Raw genomic sequence first — 19,340 nt, 5'->3', positions numbered from 1 at the left:
TTGGGTATAATTCAATGGGAATTGAAAATGAGGCAACCAAGGCAAAATTGAATTGCAGTCACAAAGACTGAATGAAATTAAATTGCTAGCTGAAGCCTAGCGAAAACATCAAGCCTGGTTTCAAAAAGGAAAACAAAAGAAAAATTGATTGTGTCAGAAGAATAAATAAATGAACAGAGGCGAAAATAAAAAGCTTCAGTGGCCGTCTGTGGCTGTGGAGATGGTTGACTGCCTGGTGGTCGAATGAAGAACGAGAAAGTAAAGAGAAGGAAAGGGAGAGAGAAAAGCCCCAATGGCATGTCTGTGATGATCTCGGGATGCATTGCTCTTCCAATCAGCTAGTTAATTACAGTGGAGATAGCCAGGAGAGACACTCCACCAGCGGCGACGCCACAACCCAATCCGCCGCACTTTACATGAAATCTAAGCGAGTCGAAACAATGCTGATACTAATGAAAATAAATCAATCCCCTCATTTCCTCTACTACCTACCATTATCCGCTGCCTTCAGTTCTCTCTCTCCTTTTCCMTTTTCTCTCCTTCCTTCCTTCATTCATAACAGGACGTCACTAGCAGTCTATCTTCCCCCCTGCTACCGGGGCAATCGAGAGAGAAATGAGAGGGGTTAGTGTATTTCTCCCCTTGTTCCGCTCAAACTATACAGCCTATCTGACAGATCTCAATGTTCTTATTAATTCCTGCTTTTCTAAGAGATGTCCCACAGCGAGTGAGTTACTGATTGAACGTGTGTATAATAAGGAGGCTTTTCAGGGGGATAGTGTGTGTGCCAGCCTGTATTCCTTGGTGGCCTTTCCAGGCGCTGGCAGCTGATTCTGTCGATACCTCCATCCCAACACTCTCCCACATAACCTAATGAGTTTGGGCTAGGAATGCTCTCAGGAGGAGCAGGGAGGAGGAGTGGAGGGATGAAGGATGGATGGAGGAGGAGTGGAGTGGAGGGAGGGAGGGTGGAGGGATGAAGGGATGGATGGAGGAGGAGTGGAGTGTGAGGGAGGGAGGGATGGATGGTTGGGAGGAGGAGTGGGTGGGAGGGAGGAGTGGAGGAGTGGAGGGATGAAGGGATGGATGGAAGAGGAGTGGAGTGGAGGGAGGGAGGAGTGGAGGAGTGGAGGGATGAAGGGATGGATGGAAGAGGAGTGGAGTGGAGGGAGGGAGGGAGGTGGAGTGGAGGGATGAAAGGATGGATGAGGAGTGGAGGGGAGGGAGGGAGGGGAGGAGGGAGGGAGGGAGGGAGGAGGGAGGAGGAGGGGAGGGAGGTGAATAGAAAAGAGACAGTTGGGTTTTATAGCTTCCAATGTAAACCTAATTTATAATATAAGGTGAACTGTGTGAACGGATAGAGATACAGTCCATAGACGTGACTGTAGAGTGTGTGTGGAATGTTTATGACAACCCTCATTTGTTATGATGAAAACAGTCCAAAAATCAATCATGGAGACGGGCTTTCAGGTTTGAACAGATGAAACTGTTCACTTCATACAAAGTTTGATTGATGGCTTTTGAAAATACAAGTTTTATCTCCCCATCTGTACTGTAGCGTTCGCTCTGTATGTGTGGGGGGAATTGTCTGATACAGTGCCTACGGAAATTATTCAGACCCCTTGACTTTTTGCACATTTTGTTACATTACAGCCTTATTCTAAAATGTATTAAGTAGTTATCTCCCTCATCAATCTACACACAATACCTCATAATGACAAAGCAAAAACWGTTTTTTTGAAATATTTGCTAATGTATTAAAAAAAAAAAAAAAATGAAATATTACATTTGCGTAAGTATTCAGACCCTTTACTCAGTACTTTGTTGAAGAAACTTTGGAAGTGATTACAGCATCAAGTCTTCTTGGGTATGACGCTACAAGCTTGGCACAGCTGTGTTAGGGGARTTWMTCCCATTCTTCTCTGCAGATCCTCTCAAGCTCTGTCARGTTGGATGGGGAGCGTTGCTGTACAGCTATTTTCAGGTCTCTCCAGAGATGTTCGATCGTGTTCTTGTCCGGGCTCTGGCTGGCCCACTCAAGGACATTCAGATACTTGTGCCGAAGTCACTCCTGCGTTGTCTTGACTGTGTGCTTAGGGTCATTGTCCTGTCCTGAGCACTCTGGAGCAGGTTTTCATTAAGGATCTCTCTATACTTTGCTCCGTTCATCTTTGCATCGATCCTGACAAGTCTCCCAGTCCCTGAAAAACATCCCCACAGCATGATKCTGCCACCACCATGCTTCACCGTAGGGATAGTGCAAGGTTTCCTCCAGATGTGACGCTTGGCATTCAGGCCAAAGAGTTCAATCTTGGCTTCATCAGACCAGAGAATCTTGTTTCTCATGGTCTGAGAGTCTTTAGGTGCCTTTTGGCAAACTCCAAGCTGGCTGTCATAGTTCTCCCATCTCCACTTTCGGACCCTAAAGCTCTGTCAGAGTAACCATCAGGTTCTTGGTCACCTCCCTGACCAAGGCCCTTCTCCCCCGATTGCTCAGTTTGGCCGGGCGGGCCAGCTCTAGAAAGAGTCTTGGTGGTACCAAACTTCTTCCATTTAAGAAAGATGGAGGCCACTGATTTCTTGGGGACCTTCAATGCTACAGACATTTTTTGGTACCCTTCCCCAGATCTGTGCCTCGACACAATCCTGTCTCGGAGCTCTACGGACAATGCCTTCGACCTCATGGCTTGGTTTATGCGCTGACATGCACTGTCAACTGTCCTACCTTATATAGACAGGTGTGTGCCTTTCCAAATCATGTCCAATCAATTGAATTTACCACAGGTGGACTCCAATCAAGTTGTAGGAACATGTTAAGGATGATCAATGGGAACAGAATGCACCTGAGCTCAATTTCGTAACTAATAGCAAAGGGTCTGAATACTAATGTAAATAAGGTATTTCTGTTTTTTTTATACATTTGCAAAAATGTMTAAAAACCTGTTTTCGCTTTGTCATTATGGKGTATTGTGTGTAGATTGTTGAAGATGTTTTATTTATTTAATCCATGGAACAATGTGTTGAAAAAGTCAAGGTGTCTTAATTCTTTCCGAAGGCACAGTAAATCAATGACCAATAGTCAATCAGAAAGAATGGGACCATCCTCTTGTTTCAACATTTAAGAATAGAGGGACTTGTTGAACAAGCAACAGGATGAAACCATGACATCTCCCAATAGATTCATAGAAATCAATCCCCACCTCTCTCAATGCCAAAGAGAATAGCATGCAACAGTATTGTATATCAGTGATCCCCTTCCAGACAGTACTAACACACACCTGATTCAGATGATCGAGATCTTGATAACACGTTGATGAAAAGCTACTGTATTATGCTGTAATACTCCTAGCCTCTGTGGTGGCTTATTTCTGTTTTACCAAATGAGGAGAAACAAACTTCACACACCAGTCAGAGTTATACTTAAACTACATTTTTAATAATAATAAGAGCTTTGCAATAGCATTTGACTTTCAATGATGCGCCATCTCTAATGAACCATTGAAAGTGACAACAGAAAAGTACAAAGATCTTTTATAGCCAAGATACACCCCTCTCAACCTACATGACGAACAACAGACAGATACATAGAATGGTCACAAGGTTAAGATTTGTATGAAAGATATCTATAATAAATAGCAGACAGTTACTGCTGTGTCAACAGTTTTCATTGTATAGACCAGTGTCTGGCCCCCTCCTACTCCAAACTGGAACCGTATCTCCCTGGTACGGTATAGAACAGAACCATTAGCTCATGTTCTCTGGAATGCTCTTTAGGCTTTATTACCCAAAGACATCGTAAATCTCCTCTGTCAGTGCTATCCCATAGAGGCCCTCCTCAGTAAAACACACACACTCTGTCGAATAAAACAACCATTATAATACAATACAAGCATTATAACATAATCTTGCAATTTCCACGACACCTCCATTTCCACTCTTTCACTTTCACTTTACAGAAACCATTGTCATACTTCTGTAGACCTATATTCGGACTGTGTATCTTTCCTTCTCATCTCCTCTCCTCATCCTCTTCCTCTCCTATCCCTCTCCCACTCCTMTCCTCTTCTCTCCTTTCCTCTACTCATCCTTTCCTCTGCTCTTCCTCTCCTTTCCTCTACTCATCCTTTCCTCTGCTCTTCCTCTCCATTCCTCTACTCATCCTCTCCTCTGCTCTTCCTCTCCATTCCTCTACTCATCCTCTCCTCTCCTTTCCTCTCCTCTTCTCCCACTCATTTCCTCTACTCTTCCTCTCCTTTCCTCTACTTATCCTCTCCTCTTCCTCTCCTCTCCCTCTTCATCTTCCTCTCCTCTTCCTCTCTTCCTCTCCTCTCTTCTCCCTTTCCTCTTCCTCTCTCCCTCTATATCCTCCCTTTCTCCTCCTCTCTCTCCAGGCCTTGTGTGGTCAGACCCAGTGGTGAACATGAGGAAGGTGACACACCAGATGGTGAGGGAGCAGCTGGCCAACAGCGTCYTGCTGCCCTGTGTCTTCACCCTGCGCCCCACCCCTACCCACGAGCCCCCCCGCATCAAGTGGACCAAGGTGTGGGGCCAGAGGGGTGCCAACGGTCGGCAGAGGGAACAGTCTGTCCTGGTCGCCAAGGACAACGTGGTCAAGGTAAAGATTGAGGAAATGGAAAGAAATACAAAATGTCACATTGTTTTGATTTATATTTCGAAATGGAATTCAGTGGTTTTATAGCGCTGTGACAGTCATGGAAATTTGGGTGGCTGTTATTTGTCAGCCAAATGCCAAGACAACCTAAGCATGTTTGCTACATCACCTTGCTGAAACAAGGAGCAACAAAGTTTCATCACGTTGTAAACGGACTCAACCGCACGTGTCATCTTTTTGAATACTCGGCCATCCTGTCTTCAGTCAGCTGTTCGTCCATTCRAAAACTGGCTAGTTTCGCCTCCTCTCATTTTTAAATGTTTTTTTAATTTCACCTTTATTTAACCAAGTAGGCCAGTTGAGAAAAAGTTCTCATTGACAACTGYGACCTGGCCAAGATAAAGCAAAGCAGTGCGACAAAAAACAACAACACAGAGTTACACATAAACAAACGTACAGTCAATAACAATAGAAAAATCTATATACAGTGTGTGCAAATAGAGTAAGGAGGTAAGGCAATAAATAGGCCAAGGTACCGAAGTAATTACAATTTAGCAAATTAACACGATTGATAGATGTGCAGATGATGATGTGCAAGTAGAAATACTGGTGTGCAAAAGAGCAAAAAAGTTAATAAAAACAATATGGGGATGAGGTAGGTAGTTGGATGGGCTATTTACAGATGGGCTGTGTACAGCTGCAGTGATCGGTGAGCTGCTCAGATAGCTGATTCTTAAAGTTAGTAAGGGAGATATAAGTCTCCAACTTCAGCGATTTTTGCAATTCGTTCCAGTCATTGGCAGCAGAGAACTGGAAGGAAAGGCAGCCAAAGGAGGTGTTGGCTTTGGGGATGACCAGTGAGATATACCTGCTGGAGCGCTTGCTATGGGTGGGTGTTGTTATGGTGACCAGTGAGCTGAGATAAGGCAGAGCTTTACCTAGCAAAGACTTATAGATGACCTGGAGCCAGTGGGTCTGGCGACGAATATGTAGCGAGGGCCAGCCGACAAGAGCATACAGGTCGCAGTGGTGGGTAGTATGAGGCGCACTGGAGGCGCACTGGAGGTCTCGAGCAAAGAGCCTGCACAACCCGTCCTGGCTGGTGACTTTGGCCCTGCACGTGCGGGGCGCAGGCACAGGACGCACTGGGCTGTGCAGACGCACTGGAGACACAGTGCGCAGAGCCGGCGCAGGATATCCTGGGCCGTAGAGATGTACTGGAGGTCTGGAGAGCAAGGCTGGCACACTCCGTCCTGGCTCGATGCCCACTCTAGCCCGGCCGATGTGAGGAGCTGGGATATAGCGCACCGGGCTAAGAACACGTACTGGAGACACCGTGCGCTCCACCGCATAACACGGTGCCTGACCAGTACGACGCTCGCCACGGTAAGCACGGGGAGTTGGCTCAGGTCTCCTACCTGACTCCGCCAGTCTCCTCGCGTCCCCCCCCCCCCAAAAAAAAATCTGCCGCTGCCTCTCGTGCACATTTCCTCGAGCCAACTCCTCGTAGCGCCGCTCTGATTTAGCTGCCTCCAGCTCCTCTTTAGGACAGCGATACTCTCCCGGCTGTGCCCAGGGTCCCTTGCCGTCCAAGATTTCCTCCCATGTCCAGGAGTCCATTCCACCACGCTGCTTGGTCCTTTGGTGGTAGGTAGTTCTGTAACGATCGTCCTGGGAAGAAGGAGTGGACCAAAACGCAGCGTGGGAAATTTTCATTTTAATTTAATAAATAAACGGAACACTGAAATAACAAAAACACCAAAGAGAGTAAACGGAACGAAACAGTCCTGTCTGGTGCAGACACAAAACAGAAAACAACTACCCACAACACACAGGTGGAAAAAGGCTACCTAAGTATGGTTCTCAATCAGAGAAAACGATAGACAGCTGCCTCTGATTGAGAACCACACCCGGCCAAACACATAGAAATGGAAAACATAGAACAAAACATAGAATGCCCACCCCAACTCACGCCCTGACCAACCAAAATAGAGACATAAAAAGGATCTCTAAGGTCAGGGCGTGACAGCCAGCCCTAATTTTATATGAAGAGTGTGTTGGCCATCCATCCAATACATATATTCAACTTAACATGTAACTATACTTACTGCACAATCCTTTCTACTTTCTATAAAAATAAGAAAAATCCACTCACTGTTTTTTTGCTGCCAACTGTAATAATTGGACCAGCAACCATTGAGTGGAATGTCCTTTTTCTTTTTCATTGCTGTCTTATTTGTCTTTCCTAACTATGTTTTAATTGTGTTAATAACTGTACTGTCTTTCCGTGGTTTAGGTGAAGAAGGCGTTCCAGGGGCGCGTCACCCTGCCCGGTTACCAGGACAACCGTTTCAACGCCAGCATGGCACTGAGCGCCCTGCGCTCCAGTGACTCGGGCATGTTCCGCTGTGAGGTGGTGGTGGGCATCAACGATGAACAGGACACCGTTCCTCTGGAGGTCACAGGTAGTACTGACCCCTGTTACACCTATTACACACAGGTTCTGTTCATTAGGCACCAAATGGAAGAAAACGTATCCAACCAGGGAGGGACTACCTGGACTTGTCAAATAAGAAATGGCCATTTTTCTTTTCCGTAGCGAAACGCTTTGAAGTGTTTGTGGCCTAATGAACACAACCCTGACTGTACCTCTACCTGGCATTGCTAATAGAGTCATTATATTAGCCAGTGGGTTTGTTAACTTTGTGGAAATGTCTGGTCTGGGGAACGGGACAACGTGTGCCAACTGGACCGAGTAACAGATCGTTGACCCAGCCGCTCATGAAAACAAATAATGAGAAAATAAAGTGTGCTATTCAGCTAGTGTTACTTTGAGGGCTCTGAGGTGTAGTTTATGTTGAATCCACCCACTGCTGCACTGTAATGGCCTGGGGATATTATGCCATATCAGCTAATAGTATCAAAGTAATTACCAAATGAAAGTCTCTGAGCTGAGAAACATCATCAGATTTTTCCAGGTCACTTGCTGTTTTTAATAATCGCCTATTAGAGTAATGAGTAGAGGGAAGTGGCGCTCTGCTCTCAGCATTAGCTTTACAGTGCTGCTCTAGCTCACCTAGATCTACACAATGTTGCCAGCGTGAGCTGAGCATCATGTCCACATTAAGCCCAGTAACCTCATTCACTCACCCACATACTGTACCCAGAATCCATGGGCTCCCAGTGAAAATAGCACAGATATTATTACCTGATATAGCCACTGTGGGTTTGTGCCCATGAGCTTGTGGATCTGTGTGCATTCCTGCTTGCCTGTGCATGTGTGACAGTGGCTTTCTCACAATGATTATGACATCAAGGGCTTTGTTTTTTTTCCACCCACAGCTCTCTCTCTCTCTTCTCTTTCCATGAGTGCACTTTATTGGTCCCATAGAGACCCCTGGCTCGGTGCTCAAGAGACCCTGTCCCTCCGCACAGCCAATCAATTAACATGCCATTAAAACCCCTCCCTCCTTCTGAAACAGAAACCCATTACCCGCTGGTCCTTCTGGGAGCGAACCGAGATCCTCTGGGCTTAGTCATTTATTGCAAGTCACGCTACATTGCAGAGCGCAGCAGTCCCAATACTAACTCCTCCAAGTGCTTAATATATTAAATGACAACGTATTGATACTGGGCCGGCCATATCAATATCATATTAATTCAGGGCTGCGCTGATTGTGTGTCGTCCAAGCCTTGATGAGGTTTTCCACGTTGCTTTCGGCCCATATTGAACGGTCAATTGTCTGTCTCACCAATTAGAGCTCAGGCATTGATCCTCTCTGTCAGCCACAGCCATGAGATATGTCAGGCCGGCTTAAGTGCTGAGCCACAAATAGGCATATTTACACACTGGTGATGATCTCTGCTATATAGGTCTACTAGATTCTCTGCACAGATAGGACTGTATTAGTGTTGTATACCGTGATACAACAAGGGCATCACTGAATTACATACAGCTATATACATCTATCTCAGTATGTGGTCTCTCTTCCTGTTGTGTGTTATGGTTTGGTAAACATAGAGTAAGTGTATTAGTTCTGGGCAACGTGACCCATTCGTCTCCCAAACGCCAGAGACGCTAGCAGCTAGCCTCTCTGTGTTTGGCCTGGCTTGCCTCGGAGGAGAAGGAACGCTAGCAGAGAGCCTGGGAGAGGATAGAGAAAGCCCAAATGAAAGAGAACACTCCTGGTACAACGTCCTGAAGTTGAGCTGGAGTGTACAGTGCAGCAGTATAGGGAAACAGGATGGAGGCCTGTAGAGGGGCCAGTGTGTGTGTGTGTGTGTGCGTGTGTGTGTGTGTGTGTGTCCGTGTGCGTGTTAAGGCCGTGCACAGACCGTACTCAAGATTTTAAAAAATCAATAGACTTTCAGAATTCGTAACTGCCCTGTAGACAAAATGTCAACATTTATATGCAACAACACACTCACTCATCATACATTTTAATACAAGTTGGTGCCAATAACTACTAGGCCTAGAGATGACAAAAGATGATTGACATCGGGAAACGAGTGGCTATCAGTTGAACAGAGCAAATTATGATGTAGTTGAAATATTCTAGCTAGCTGTCGAAACAAACGTGTTTTTACTTGATTTGAGTTTGTTTTCCTGCTGACATCTGCCTCTTATTAACATGCAGTTGAAATGCCCCATTCTTTGTCCCTGACGTTGAGAGACACATACGACAGATCCAACTGTAATGTAGCCTCCTACCAGTATTCATGTCTTCTGCCCTGCGCCCGCAGCCAGTGGCCACTATCAGGTCAGGCGAGTGCGCACTTGGGGTGGGAGGGCGGAGGAGGGGAACTTAGTGAGATCCAAACGCTTATGAAATTAGCTAGTTTGATGTGCAATTCGCTACATTTAAAATTACAACTAAAATGAAAAGAGACTTAAATTAATACAATTACAAATTAATATCCACTTTTTCATAGGAGGGCAAAAGGGCAGGTGCTTGGGCATTGGCTGAGCCCTATCTGTGCACGTGCCTGGTGTGTGTGTGTGTGTATGTGTATCTGTGTGTGTGCCTGTGTGCTACGTACATGTATATGTGAGTGYATGTGTAGACTGTACCACTGAGGGATGCCTGGCTCATTTTCTGAGGCTAGCCTGCAGCGTGATTGGTCAAATTGGTCCACGCCCCGAGGAGTCTGTCATTCTATTGCACAAAGCAGCAGAAGATAAAGGAGCCTATGTTTGGAGCTATATCCCAGCCTCCCTCTGCCTCCCTGTCCACAGGCTTTCATGTAGTGGGCTCTGCTGGGATTGAATGTGTGAAGTTCAGACCGCGGTGGCCCCACATGTAGTGGAGGTCAGTGATGCTAGACTGGTGGGGGAGTGAGATGGACACTTCAAAAGCAATTCCTTTCCCATTTCTCTGCACAGTGGAGAGGAATCCTGGTCATTCACAGGTCAGGGAATGAGCGCATGGGAGTCATCTCGCGTTCCTTTGTTTCTTTTATCTCTCTTCTCTCTCTTTCAATCTCTCTCTCATCACTGTTTTATTTCACWGTTTTATTTTCTGGCTATGAAAGCWAGATAGTACTGATGTGGACTGTGTGCTAAAGTAGTAAAGCGAACATTTTAGCTGTTTGTCATTCACTGTATCCAAGGACAAGATCTCTCCCATAAAGATACGCCTGTCTGATGCTAATTCACTTCAGTCTCTGAGGTCGTTTTTATATGTTTTCTTGACTTTCTGTGCAGTTAAAGATAGAATGTTTGAAGTACCTGATAATGTAGGGTTTGAGCAGAGTTTCTGTGCGTGCTCATGTTTGTGTGTGAGAATGCAAGTGTGTGTATGGGCGTGTAATGTGTGTATGTGCGTGTATGTGTGTATGGGCGTTTGTTGGTTTTGGCGTGCATGTGTGTATGGGCGTGTGTGTGTTTATGGGCGTGTGTGTGTTTATGGGCGTGTGTGTGTGTATGGGCGTGTGGTGGTGTTTATGGGCGTGTGTGTGTGGTGGTATGGGCGTGTGTGTGTGTTTATGGGCGTGTGTGTGTTTATGGGCGTGTGTGTGTGTATGGGCCGTGTGTGTGTGTGTGATGGGCGTGCAGCCTGCGTACAATATCTCCATATTGCCCTGGTGTCGCCGAACGTGTTTTCACCTCTGTGTCCTCTCAGGTGTGGTGTTCCACTACCGTGCTCCTCATGATCGCTAGCCCTGTCCTTCCTGACGCCAGCAGGTGTGTCTGGAGAACTCAGCTGTCATCGCCACGCCTGCTCAGCTCCAGGCCACCTTTGCTGACGGGTATGACAACTGTGACGCCGGCTGGCTGTCTGACCAGAGCGTGAGGTAAGGACAAGACAACCGGGCATGACGCACAACTCAAGCAAAACACATCACAGCATGGCGACTATTTATTTAATGTTTTTATTTTACCTTTATTTATCCAGACGAGTCAAATAAGAACACATTCTTATTTACAATGACGGCCTGTCCTTATAGGTTTGTATAATAGGGCTGTATAAATTGCTTATATATAAATTGTTTACTTACGATACTTTTCTGCTGAGCAATGTAAAGCAATATCTGACGAATACGAATCTTTTATGAAGTGGCAAAGTATAAGTTTACTTCAGCCAATTGAAAAATGACAGGGCTTTGATAGGCAATTAGATAACTTTTATGTTGACAATTCTCTGTGGCCTCTGTGGCCAAATAAGGAACCAGGGAATTAAATTACTGACAGAAAGTACAGTATGCAAACTGTTTTGACCCCAATGGTCCTCTCATAAACTCCTGAAGGATTTAATTGCTTGTTTACATCTCAGAGGCTAGCTCTGTCATTCCTCATTACTCTCCGCCATTTTAGCCACAACTATCCTCAACTAACTTTCATGTTGATATTTGTGTTTCAGCTTGCCACCTCCCCTTATGTCTGATGACGGATAGTCTGTGTGTGTGTGTGTGTGTGTGTGTGTGTGTGTGTGTGTGTGTGTGTGTGTGTGTGTGTGTGTGTGTGTGTGTGTGTGTGTGTGTGTGTGTGTGTGTGTGTGTGTGTTGGTGTGGTTGGTGGGTGGGGGGTGTGTGTGTTTGTTTGTGTGTGGTTGTGTGTGTGTGTGTGTGTGTGTGTGTGTGTGTGTGTGTGTGTGTGTGTGTGTGTGTGTGTGTGTTTATTTGTGTGTGTGGGACATTCAGAGTCCGTGTGGATATTTTTTACACGTCTTTATCTCAAACGTCTGCCCAATAATTGCACTGAAGAAGCAGCTTGCATATTTATCCTCTACAGATTTTCCCTGACAACGGCATCCTATCCTTTCCCCTCCTCCCCACCTGGGACACATATAATTGGTCCATCTCCAGAGCTACTTGGCTTCACATCAGTGATGAGGCAAATGTGCAATTAATAATGTAAAAATATAGACATCAGCGATCAGGATGGAAGGCTGAGATGGGGGATTTAGCTATAACATTGTCTGACGACAACGGTTGCTATCCAAGCTCATGCAGGATTGTAGCTACTGAGTGTAAGAAGCCTTCCTTCCTTTTGCCATCCATAAGCCCCTGTATGCCTGTATACATAATCTCTTAATCAGCATTTAGCCTGCACCCTCAATGCTGTTTGAATCGATGTACCTTAAAGCAGTGGTCACCAACCGATCGAACGCGATCGACTGGTCGATCTCCAAGGCATTCCAACGATAAGCCCTGTGTTCCTATTTTTCATTTATTCGTCTCACGCTGTTGGCGGTAGGTACACCCAATTCAGCTGCCCTGCTCGCCGGGTGGGTGACGTGTTCCCATTTTGAACCATTTCAGATGTCTGAATGTACAAACTGCCTTCCTGGCGGGCCCTGGGGAAGCAAATCAAGTGCTCTATAGGCCTACCACTGGCCAATCGGATGGCTCAGATTACTGTCTCTGCAGTAATGTAGCAGACGTAAAAGAAAGCTACAGCAAAGTTGATACTGTGAGTATTCAAACCGTTTAAAAACATAACTAGAGAGAGACTGTCAACGAATACAGCAAAGTTGATACTGTGAGTATTCAAAACGTTTAAAAACATAACTAGAGAGAGACTGTCAACGAATACAGCAAAGTTTATACTGTGAGTATTCAAAACGTTTAAAAACATAACTAGAGAGAGACTGTCAACGAATACAGCAAAGAGTTGCTGTTGTTATGACTGAGTTCATGATTAAGTTTTTACCCAGCACTGTCAACACTTTCTATTTAACACTTTTATAAGCCATAAAATGCACGCTCTCCCTACTTCCACTCACACTTGTGCTACAACCAGCACTGCAGTTGCAATGAATGTGTAGGAAAATGTATTGATAGGCTTGCGTTGTTGTTATTATTAGCGGCTTGGGAATTTTTTATATCGAGGAATATTTCACTTTCTCTGGTCATAGGCGTAAAAGCATTAATTTGTGCATTAGGCAGAAATAATGCAGTATGACTCGAGTTTCGCCATCAGCTACAAGACAATGTCCCTTTTTGGTCAGTGTCAGTGGAGGAAAGGGCGAGCGGAGGGATGTTGACAGGCAAACCCTCAATCTGCTGCTCGCTCCCTCTGCAGTAAAATAAAAAAGCAAATGTGACCAGCCGCCTCGATTCAGTCTTATGTAGCAAAAGTATTATTATTATTTTTTTTTTTACGTTGTATAAAAAGTATAGAAATTGTATATCATACACTGCAGTTGAGGAACAATGGGAAAGTAATTCTGCTTTGAAAGTTGATAAACTTGTAAACCCACTTTTGAGAAATAGCCCTTGAATGTTTTGATACACCTACTGGAGAGCTCTTCTTTGTCTACACCCATTCAGCATCGTTCACAGACTCTTAAGCCTTAGCCCCACCTAGGGCTGTGGTGGTCACAAAATGTTGTCAGCCGGTGATTGTCAAGCAAATAACTGCCGGTCTCACGGTAATTGACCGTTAATTTAATAAAGGTAGGAAAATAAATAAAATAAAATAAATAAAAAATCTATAAAAAATAAAAGCATTAACATAAATACATTTAGACTTCCACACATGCAGAGCTTCGGATCATCTATATTTTAAAAAGTCTAATAAATCCATGTAATATAGCCTACACCTTCACAATAAATCCATTATTTATTTTAGACAGGTCTAAAGAAACATGATATGAAGAAAATGTAGTCTATTTCAAAAGAACAGAATAGCATACTCTGAGTTGTCCTTGTATTAGTCCTGATCTGGTGGACTACACTAGTTCATTTAGCAGACAAGATCTGCTTAGAATTCTATGGCATTATTTTATATTATTTTATAGTATGAAGAATACAATTGAACAAAGCTGAATAAAATAGAAAGGATATTTTATTTATTTATTTTCTATTTAACCTTTATTTAACTATGCAARTCAGTTAAGAACACATTCTTATTTACAATGGCGGCCTACCAAAAGGCAAAAGATCTCCTGCAGGGACGGAGGCTGGGATTTWAAAAAAAAAAACAAGAAAAKAAAAAAAAAACATAAATGTAGGACAAAACACACRACAAGTGATTTGAGGGAGTGCRCACATGCGGCTATTCTGTTTTGAGCGGTTAACAAAGAAATAGGTACTCCTATATGCTTAATTTAGAGTTATTAATGTAACTTTAGTTGTTCTAAAAACGTTGGGCTRTATGTTTTGATTTTTAATACATTGTAAGGCTGCATGATGTGACTCTAATGATGATTTGCAAAAAGTTGCTTGAAAGGCAGCTTTGTTTTTTTGTGCAGGCTGTACACACTTTATCAGTCTCTCATTCACAATCAGAGCTTAGAGAAGCCTAATTACCGTGACTAAACGGTCAAGTGGTCTTTGACTGCCTTCATGACTCATGACCGCCGGTGTGGCGGTAATATAGTCACCAAACCAAGCTCTAGCCCCTCCCATCTCTTTAAGGATTGACATGTGAGGTCATGTGGTAAACACACACTAAATACAATAAAATCTACGTTTATTTGTCACATGCACAGGATACAGAAGGTGTAAACAGTACACTGAAATGGTTACTTGCATAGTAGCAATATCAAATAGAGGAAGTGCCCAGAAAAAAATATTTATAAATATTTTATAATTATTAGACGACGCTTATCCGACACACTTGTCTAAATTGATGGGTCATGTAAAGGAAATGCTATAACCAGCCCCCAGCCACATCTAACTGAGTGGATGGGTCACTATTGTCTAGACACGTGCAGATGAAGTCAGAAGTTTACATACACCTTAGCCAAATACATTTAAACTCAGTTTTCACAATTCCTGACATTTAATCCAAGTAAAAATTCCCTGTCTTAGGTCAGTTAGGATCACCTCTTTATTTTAAGAATGTGAAATGTTAGAATAATAGTAGAGAGAATGATTTATTTCAGCTTTTATATCTTTCATCACATTCCCAGTGGGTCAGAAGTTTACATACACTCATTTAGTATTTGGTAGCATTGCCTTTAAATTGTTTAAAGGCAAGCCTCCCACAATAAATTGGGTGAATTTTGTCCGTTTCCTGACAGAGCCTGGTGTAACTGAGTCAGGTTTGTAGCCTCCTTGCTCGCACAGCTTTTCCAGTTGTGCCCACACATTTTCTATAGGATTGAGGTCAGGGCTTTGTGATGGCCACTCCAATACCTTGACTTTGTTGTCCTTAGCCATTTTGCCACAACTTTGGAAGTATGCTTGGGGTCATTGTCCATTTGGAAGACCCATTTGCGACCTAGCTTTAACTTCCGGACTGATGTCTTGAAGATGTTTCTTCAATATATCCACATCATTTTCCTCCTCATGATGCCATGTATTTGTGAAGTGCACCAGTCCTTTGCTGCAGCAAAGCACCCCACAACATGATGCTGCCACCCCCGTGCTTCACGGTTGGGATGGTGTTCTTCGGCTTGCAAGCGTTCCCTATTTCCTCCAAACATAACGATGGTCATTATGGCCAAACGTTCTATTTTTGTTTCATCAGACCAGAGGAACATTTCTTTTCGCACCAAAGTACATTCATCTCTAGGAGACAGAACGCGTCTCCTTCCTGAGCGGTATGACGGCTGCGTGGTCCCATGATGTTTATATCTTGCATACTATTGTTTGTACAGATGACGTGGTACCTTCAGAGCTTTGGACATTGCTCCCAAGCATGAACCAGACTTGTGGAGGTCTACAATTGATTTTCTGAGGTCTGAGTTTGAAGGTAGGCCTTGAAACACCTCCTTCAAATGACCTCAAATGAGGTCAATTAGTCTATCAGAAGCTTCTAAAGCCATGACATAATTTTCTGGAATTTTCCCATCTGTTTAAAGGCACAGTCAACTTAGTGTATGTAAACCTCTGACTCACTGGAATTGTGATACAGTGAATTATAAGTGAAATAATCTGTCTGTAACAATTTTTGGAAAAATGACTTGTGTCATGCACAAAGTAGATGTTCTCACCGAYTKGCCAAATCTRTAGTTTGTTCGCAACACATTTGTGGAGTGGTTGAAAAATGAGTTTTAATGACTCCAACCTAAGTGTATGTAAACTTTCGACTTCAACTGTACATGTACACATGTTATTGAAATACAATAGCAGTATGAATCTCCAGGTAGCTAAAGCTAACAAACAAGGTTCAATATTAGCTAGCTAACATTAGGCTATAATGGATTTTTGATTCAAGTAATATTACTACACAGATCATAGCTAACTAACAGAACGCTTTAACTTGCAATAAAAATTAGAAACTTATATGTGAAAATGTTGCTAGACTCTTACCCGTATACATGGATGAACACTTCACGGCAGACTGGAACAATTTAACTATATTWTGTTTGTAGCTACATCTTGTCTGGCCAGCGTTGTGTCAAGTCACTCCGGTTCACACTGACCRTGGCGTGTGCAGAAAGTAGCCCATCACTTTTTCCAACTGATCTGTCRATAGYGCCTGCTAAATTCAGGGCATGAATGTTGTTKAGAAAAGTAGCAAAACTTTTGTAGTTCTCGATGGCTAATGTTATATCTTTCAAAAACGGCAAGGTAGAAAGGACTGTCAACACATACTGAACAGCTCATGTTATAGACAGAAGCATGCTACATGGGAGACCAATCCAAAAACTCATCTCCCTGCATGTACAGCCCATCCATTATCTCAGCCAATCATGGCTCATGGGGAGGCTCCTGTCTTTTTCTGTGGCTAAACCAAATAGGCTCGTAATTTAACTATTTTATTTGTATTTATGGATGGAAAACAAGTTTGTTATTAAGGCACATGAAAGTTCACATATTCCAGAATGCATTTCTGCCAAAAAAAACACATTTAGATTTAAAAAATGGTTTACATTCAAATGCGTCTCCTGTGAAGTAGTGACATGCGACATACACCTAATTTCCTTAATCAGGGTACAAATTATTAACATATATGCCCACTCAGCTGTGCCTCACAAGTAATACAACAATCAAGCAACCCAGAAAAGTGCTAAAAATAGCCCATATTAACATATGCAGACTGAGAAACAAGGTCCATGAAGTCAATAACTAAATAAATAATGTTGAAGTAATATGGCTACAGGTTCATCTGCCTCACCTAAAGCCCATTCTTGTGGGAAGCTGCTATAGACCACCAAGTGCTAACAGTCAGTATCTGGATATTATGTGTGAAATGCTTGATAATGAATGTGATATCAACAGAGAAATATATTTTCAGGGTGATTTAGATATTGACTGGCTCTCATCAAGCTGCCCACTCAAGAAAAAACGTCAAACTGTTACCAGTGCCTGCAACCTGATTAATGTTGTCAGTTAACCTAGCAGGGTATTTACAAACAGCACAGGAATGAAATCATCAACATGTATTGATCACATCTTTACTAATGCTACAGAAATKTTCTTTAAAGCAGTGTCCAAATCCATAGGATGTAGTGATCACAATATAATAGCCATATCTAGGAAAACCAAAGTTCCAAAGACTGGGCCTAATATATAGTGTAATAGGTCATATAATACATTTTGTAGTAATTCATATGTTGATGATGTAAAGAATATTTGCTGGTCTGTGGTGTGTAATCCGGAGCAACCAGACGCTGCACTTGACACATTTATGAAATTGCTTCCAGTTACTAATAAGCACGCACCAATTAAGAAAATGAGAATGAGGAATTTAAAAATTGTAGGCAAAAGGTATGGAAAATAAGTCTGGCAGCCCAACTGATTGGCAAATGTACTGCAAATTAAGAAATCATGTGACTAAGCTAAATAAAAAATAAACTATACTATGAAAAAAATATGAATTATATTAAGAATGATAGTAAAAAGCTTTGGAGCTCCTTAAATGAAATTTTGGGGAAAAAAGCCAACTCGGCTCCATCATTCATTGAATCAGATGGCTAATTTATCACAAAATCCACTGATATTGCCAACTACTTTAATTACTTTTTCATTGGCAAGATAAACAAACTTAGGGATGACATGCCAGCAACAAACGCTGACACTACACATNAACTTAGGGATGACATGCCAGCAACAAAYGCTGACACTACACATCCAAGTATATCTGACCAAATTATGAAAAAGAAGAATTGTAGTTTTGAATTCCATAAAGTCAGTGTGGAAGAGGTGAAAATATTATTGTTGTCTATCAACAATGACAAGCCACCGGGGTCTGACAATCTGGATGTAAAATTACTGAGGATAATAGCGGACGATATTGTCCCTCCTATTTGCCACAATTTCTATTTAAGCCTACTAGAAAGTGTGTGCCCTCAGGCCTGGAAGGAAGCTAAAGTCATTCCGCTACCCAAGAATAGTAAAGCCCCCTTTACTGGCTCAAATAGCTGACCAATTAGCCTATTACCAACCCTTAGTAAACTTCTGGAAAAAATTGTGTTTGACCAGATACAATGCAATTTCACAGTAAACTAACTGACAACAGACTTTCAGCATGSATATAGAGAAAGACACTCAACAAGCACAGCACTTACACAAATGACTGATGATTAGCTGAGAGAAATTGATGATACAATGATTGTATTAGACTTCAGTGCAGCTTTTGACATTATCGATCATAGTCTGCTGCTGGAAAAACTGATGTGTTATGACTTTACACCCCCTGCTATAATGTAGATAAAGAGTTACTTGTCTAACAGAACACAGAGGGTGTTCTTTAATGGAAGCCTCTCAAACATAATCCAGGTAGAAGCAGGAACTCCCCAGGGTAGCTGTTTAGGCCCCTTGCTTTTTTCTGTCTTTACTAACGACATGCCACTGGCTTTGAGTAAGTACAGTGTGTCTATGTATGCGGATGACTCAACACTATACATGTCAGCTACTACAGCAACTGAAAYGACTGCAACACTTAACAAAGAGCTAGTTAGTTTTGGAATGGGTAGCGAGGAATAAGTTAGTCCTAAATATTTCCAAAACTAAAAGCATTGTATTTGGGACAAATCATTCACTAAACCCTAAACCTCAACTACATCTCATAATGAATAATGTGGAAATTGAGCAAGTTGAGGTGACTATACTGCTTGGAGTTACCCTGGATTGTAAACTGTCATGGTCAAAACATATTGATACAACAGTAGCTAAGATCAGGAGAAGTCTGTCCATAATAAAGCACTGCTCTGCATTCTTAACAACACTATCAACAAGGCAGGTCCTACAGGCCCTGGTTTTGTCGCACCTGGACGACTGTTCAGTAGTGTGGTCAGGTGCCACAAAGAGGGACTTGGGAAAATTGCAGTTGGCTCAGAACAGGGCAGCGCAGATGGCCCTTAAAAGTACATGGAGCTCTAACATTAATGAT

The 19,340-nt window shown here is 43.0% G+C and overlaps 2 protein-coding genes across 2 annotated transcripts in view; both read left to right on the top strand.

Annotated features, from left to right (window-relative positions):
* LOC139023050 (neurocan core protein-like) overlaps positions 1 to 10,772 on the top strand; it is a 109,112-nt gene extending 98,340 nt beyond the window's left edge. Inside the window, exons 3-5 of the mRNA XM_070435142.1 lie at positions 4,392 to 4,615; positions 6,909 to 7,077; positions 10,735 to 10,772. Coding sequence (XP_070291243.1) covers positions 4,392 to 4,615; positions 6,909 to 7,077; positions 10,735 to 10,772 — 431 coding nt within the window. The remainder of the gene's footprint in view (positions 1 to 4,391; positions 4,616 to 6,908; positions 7,078 to 10,734) is intronic.
* Positions 10,773 to 10,795: 23 nt separating this feature from the next.
* Positions 10,796 to 19,340, top strand: part of LOC111952706 (neurocan core protein-like) — a 160,207-nt gene continuing 151,662 nt past the window's right edge. The window contains exon 1 of the mRNA XM_070435359.1: positions 10,796 to 10,906. The gene's annotated coding sequence lies outside the window, so the exon portion shown is untranslated. The remainder of the gene's footprint in view (positions 10,907 to 19,340) is intronic.

This window comes from Salvelinus sp. IW2-2015, linkage group LG26, assembly GCF_002910315.2.
Source record: "Salvelinus sp. IW2-2015 linkage group LG26, ASM291031v2, whole genome shotgun sequence".
NCBI classification, from domain to species: Eukaryota; Metazoa; Chordata; class Actinopteri; order Salmoniformes; family Salmonidae; genus Salvelinus; species Salvelinus sp. IW2-2015.
Note: the sequence above shows the minus strand (reverse complement) of the source record. Positions and strands in the feature narration are given on the sequence as shown.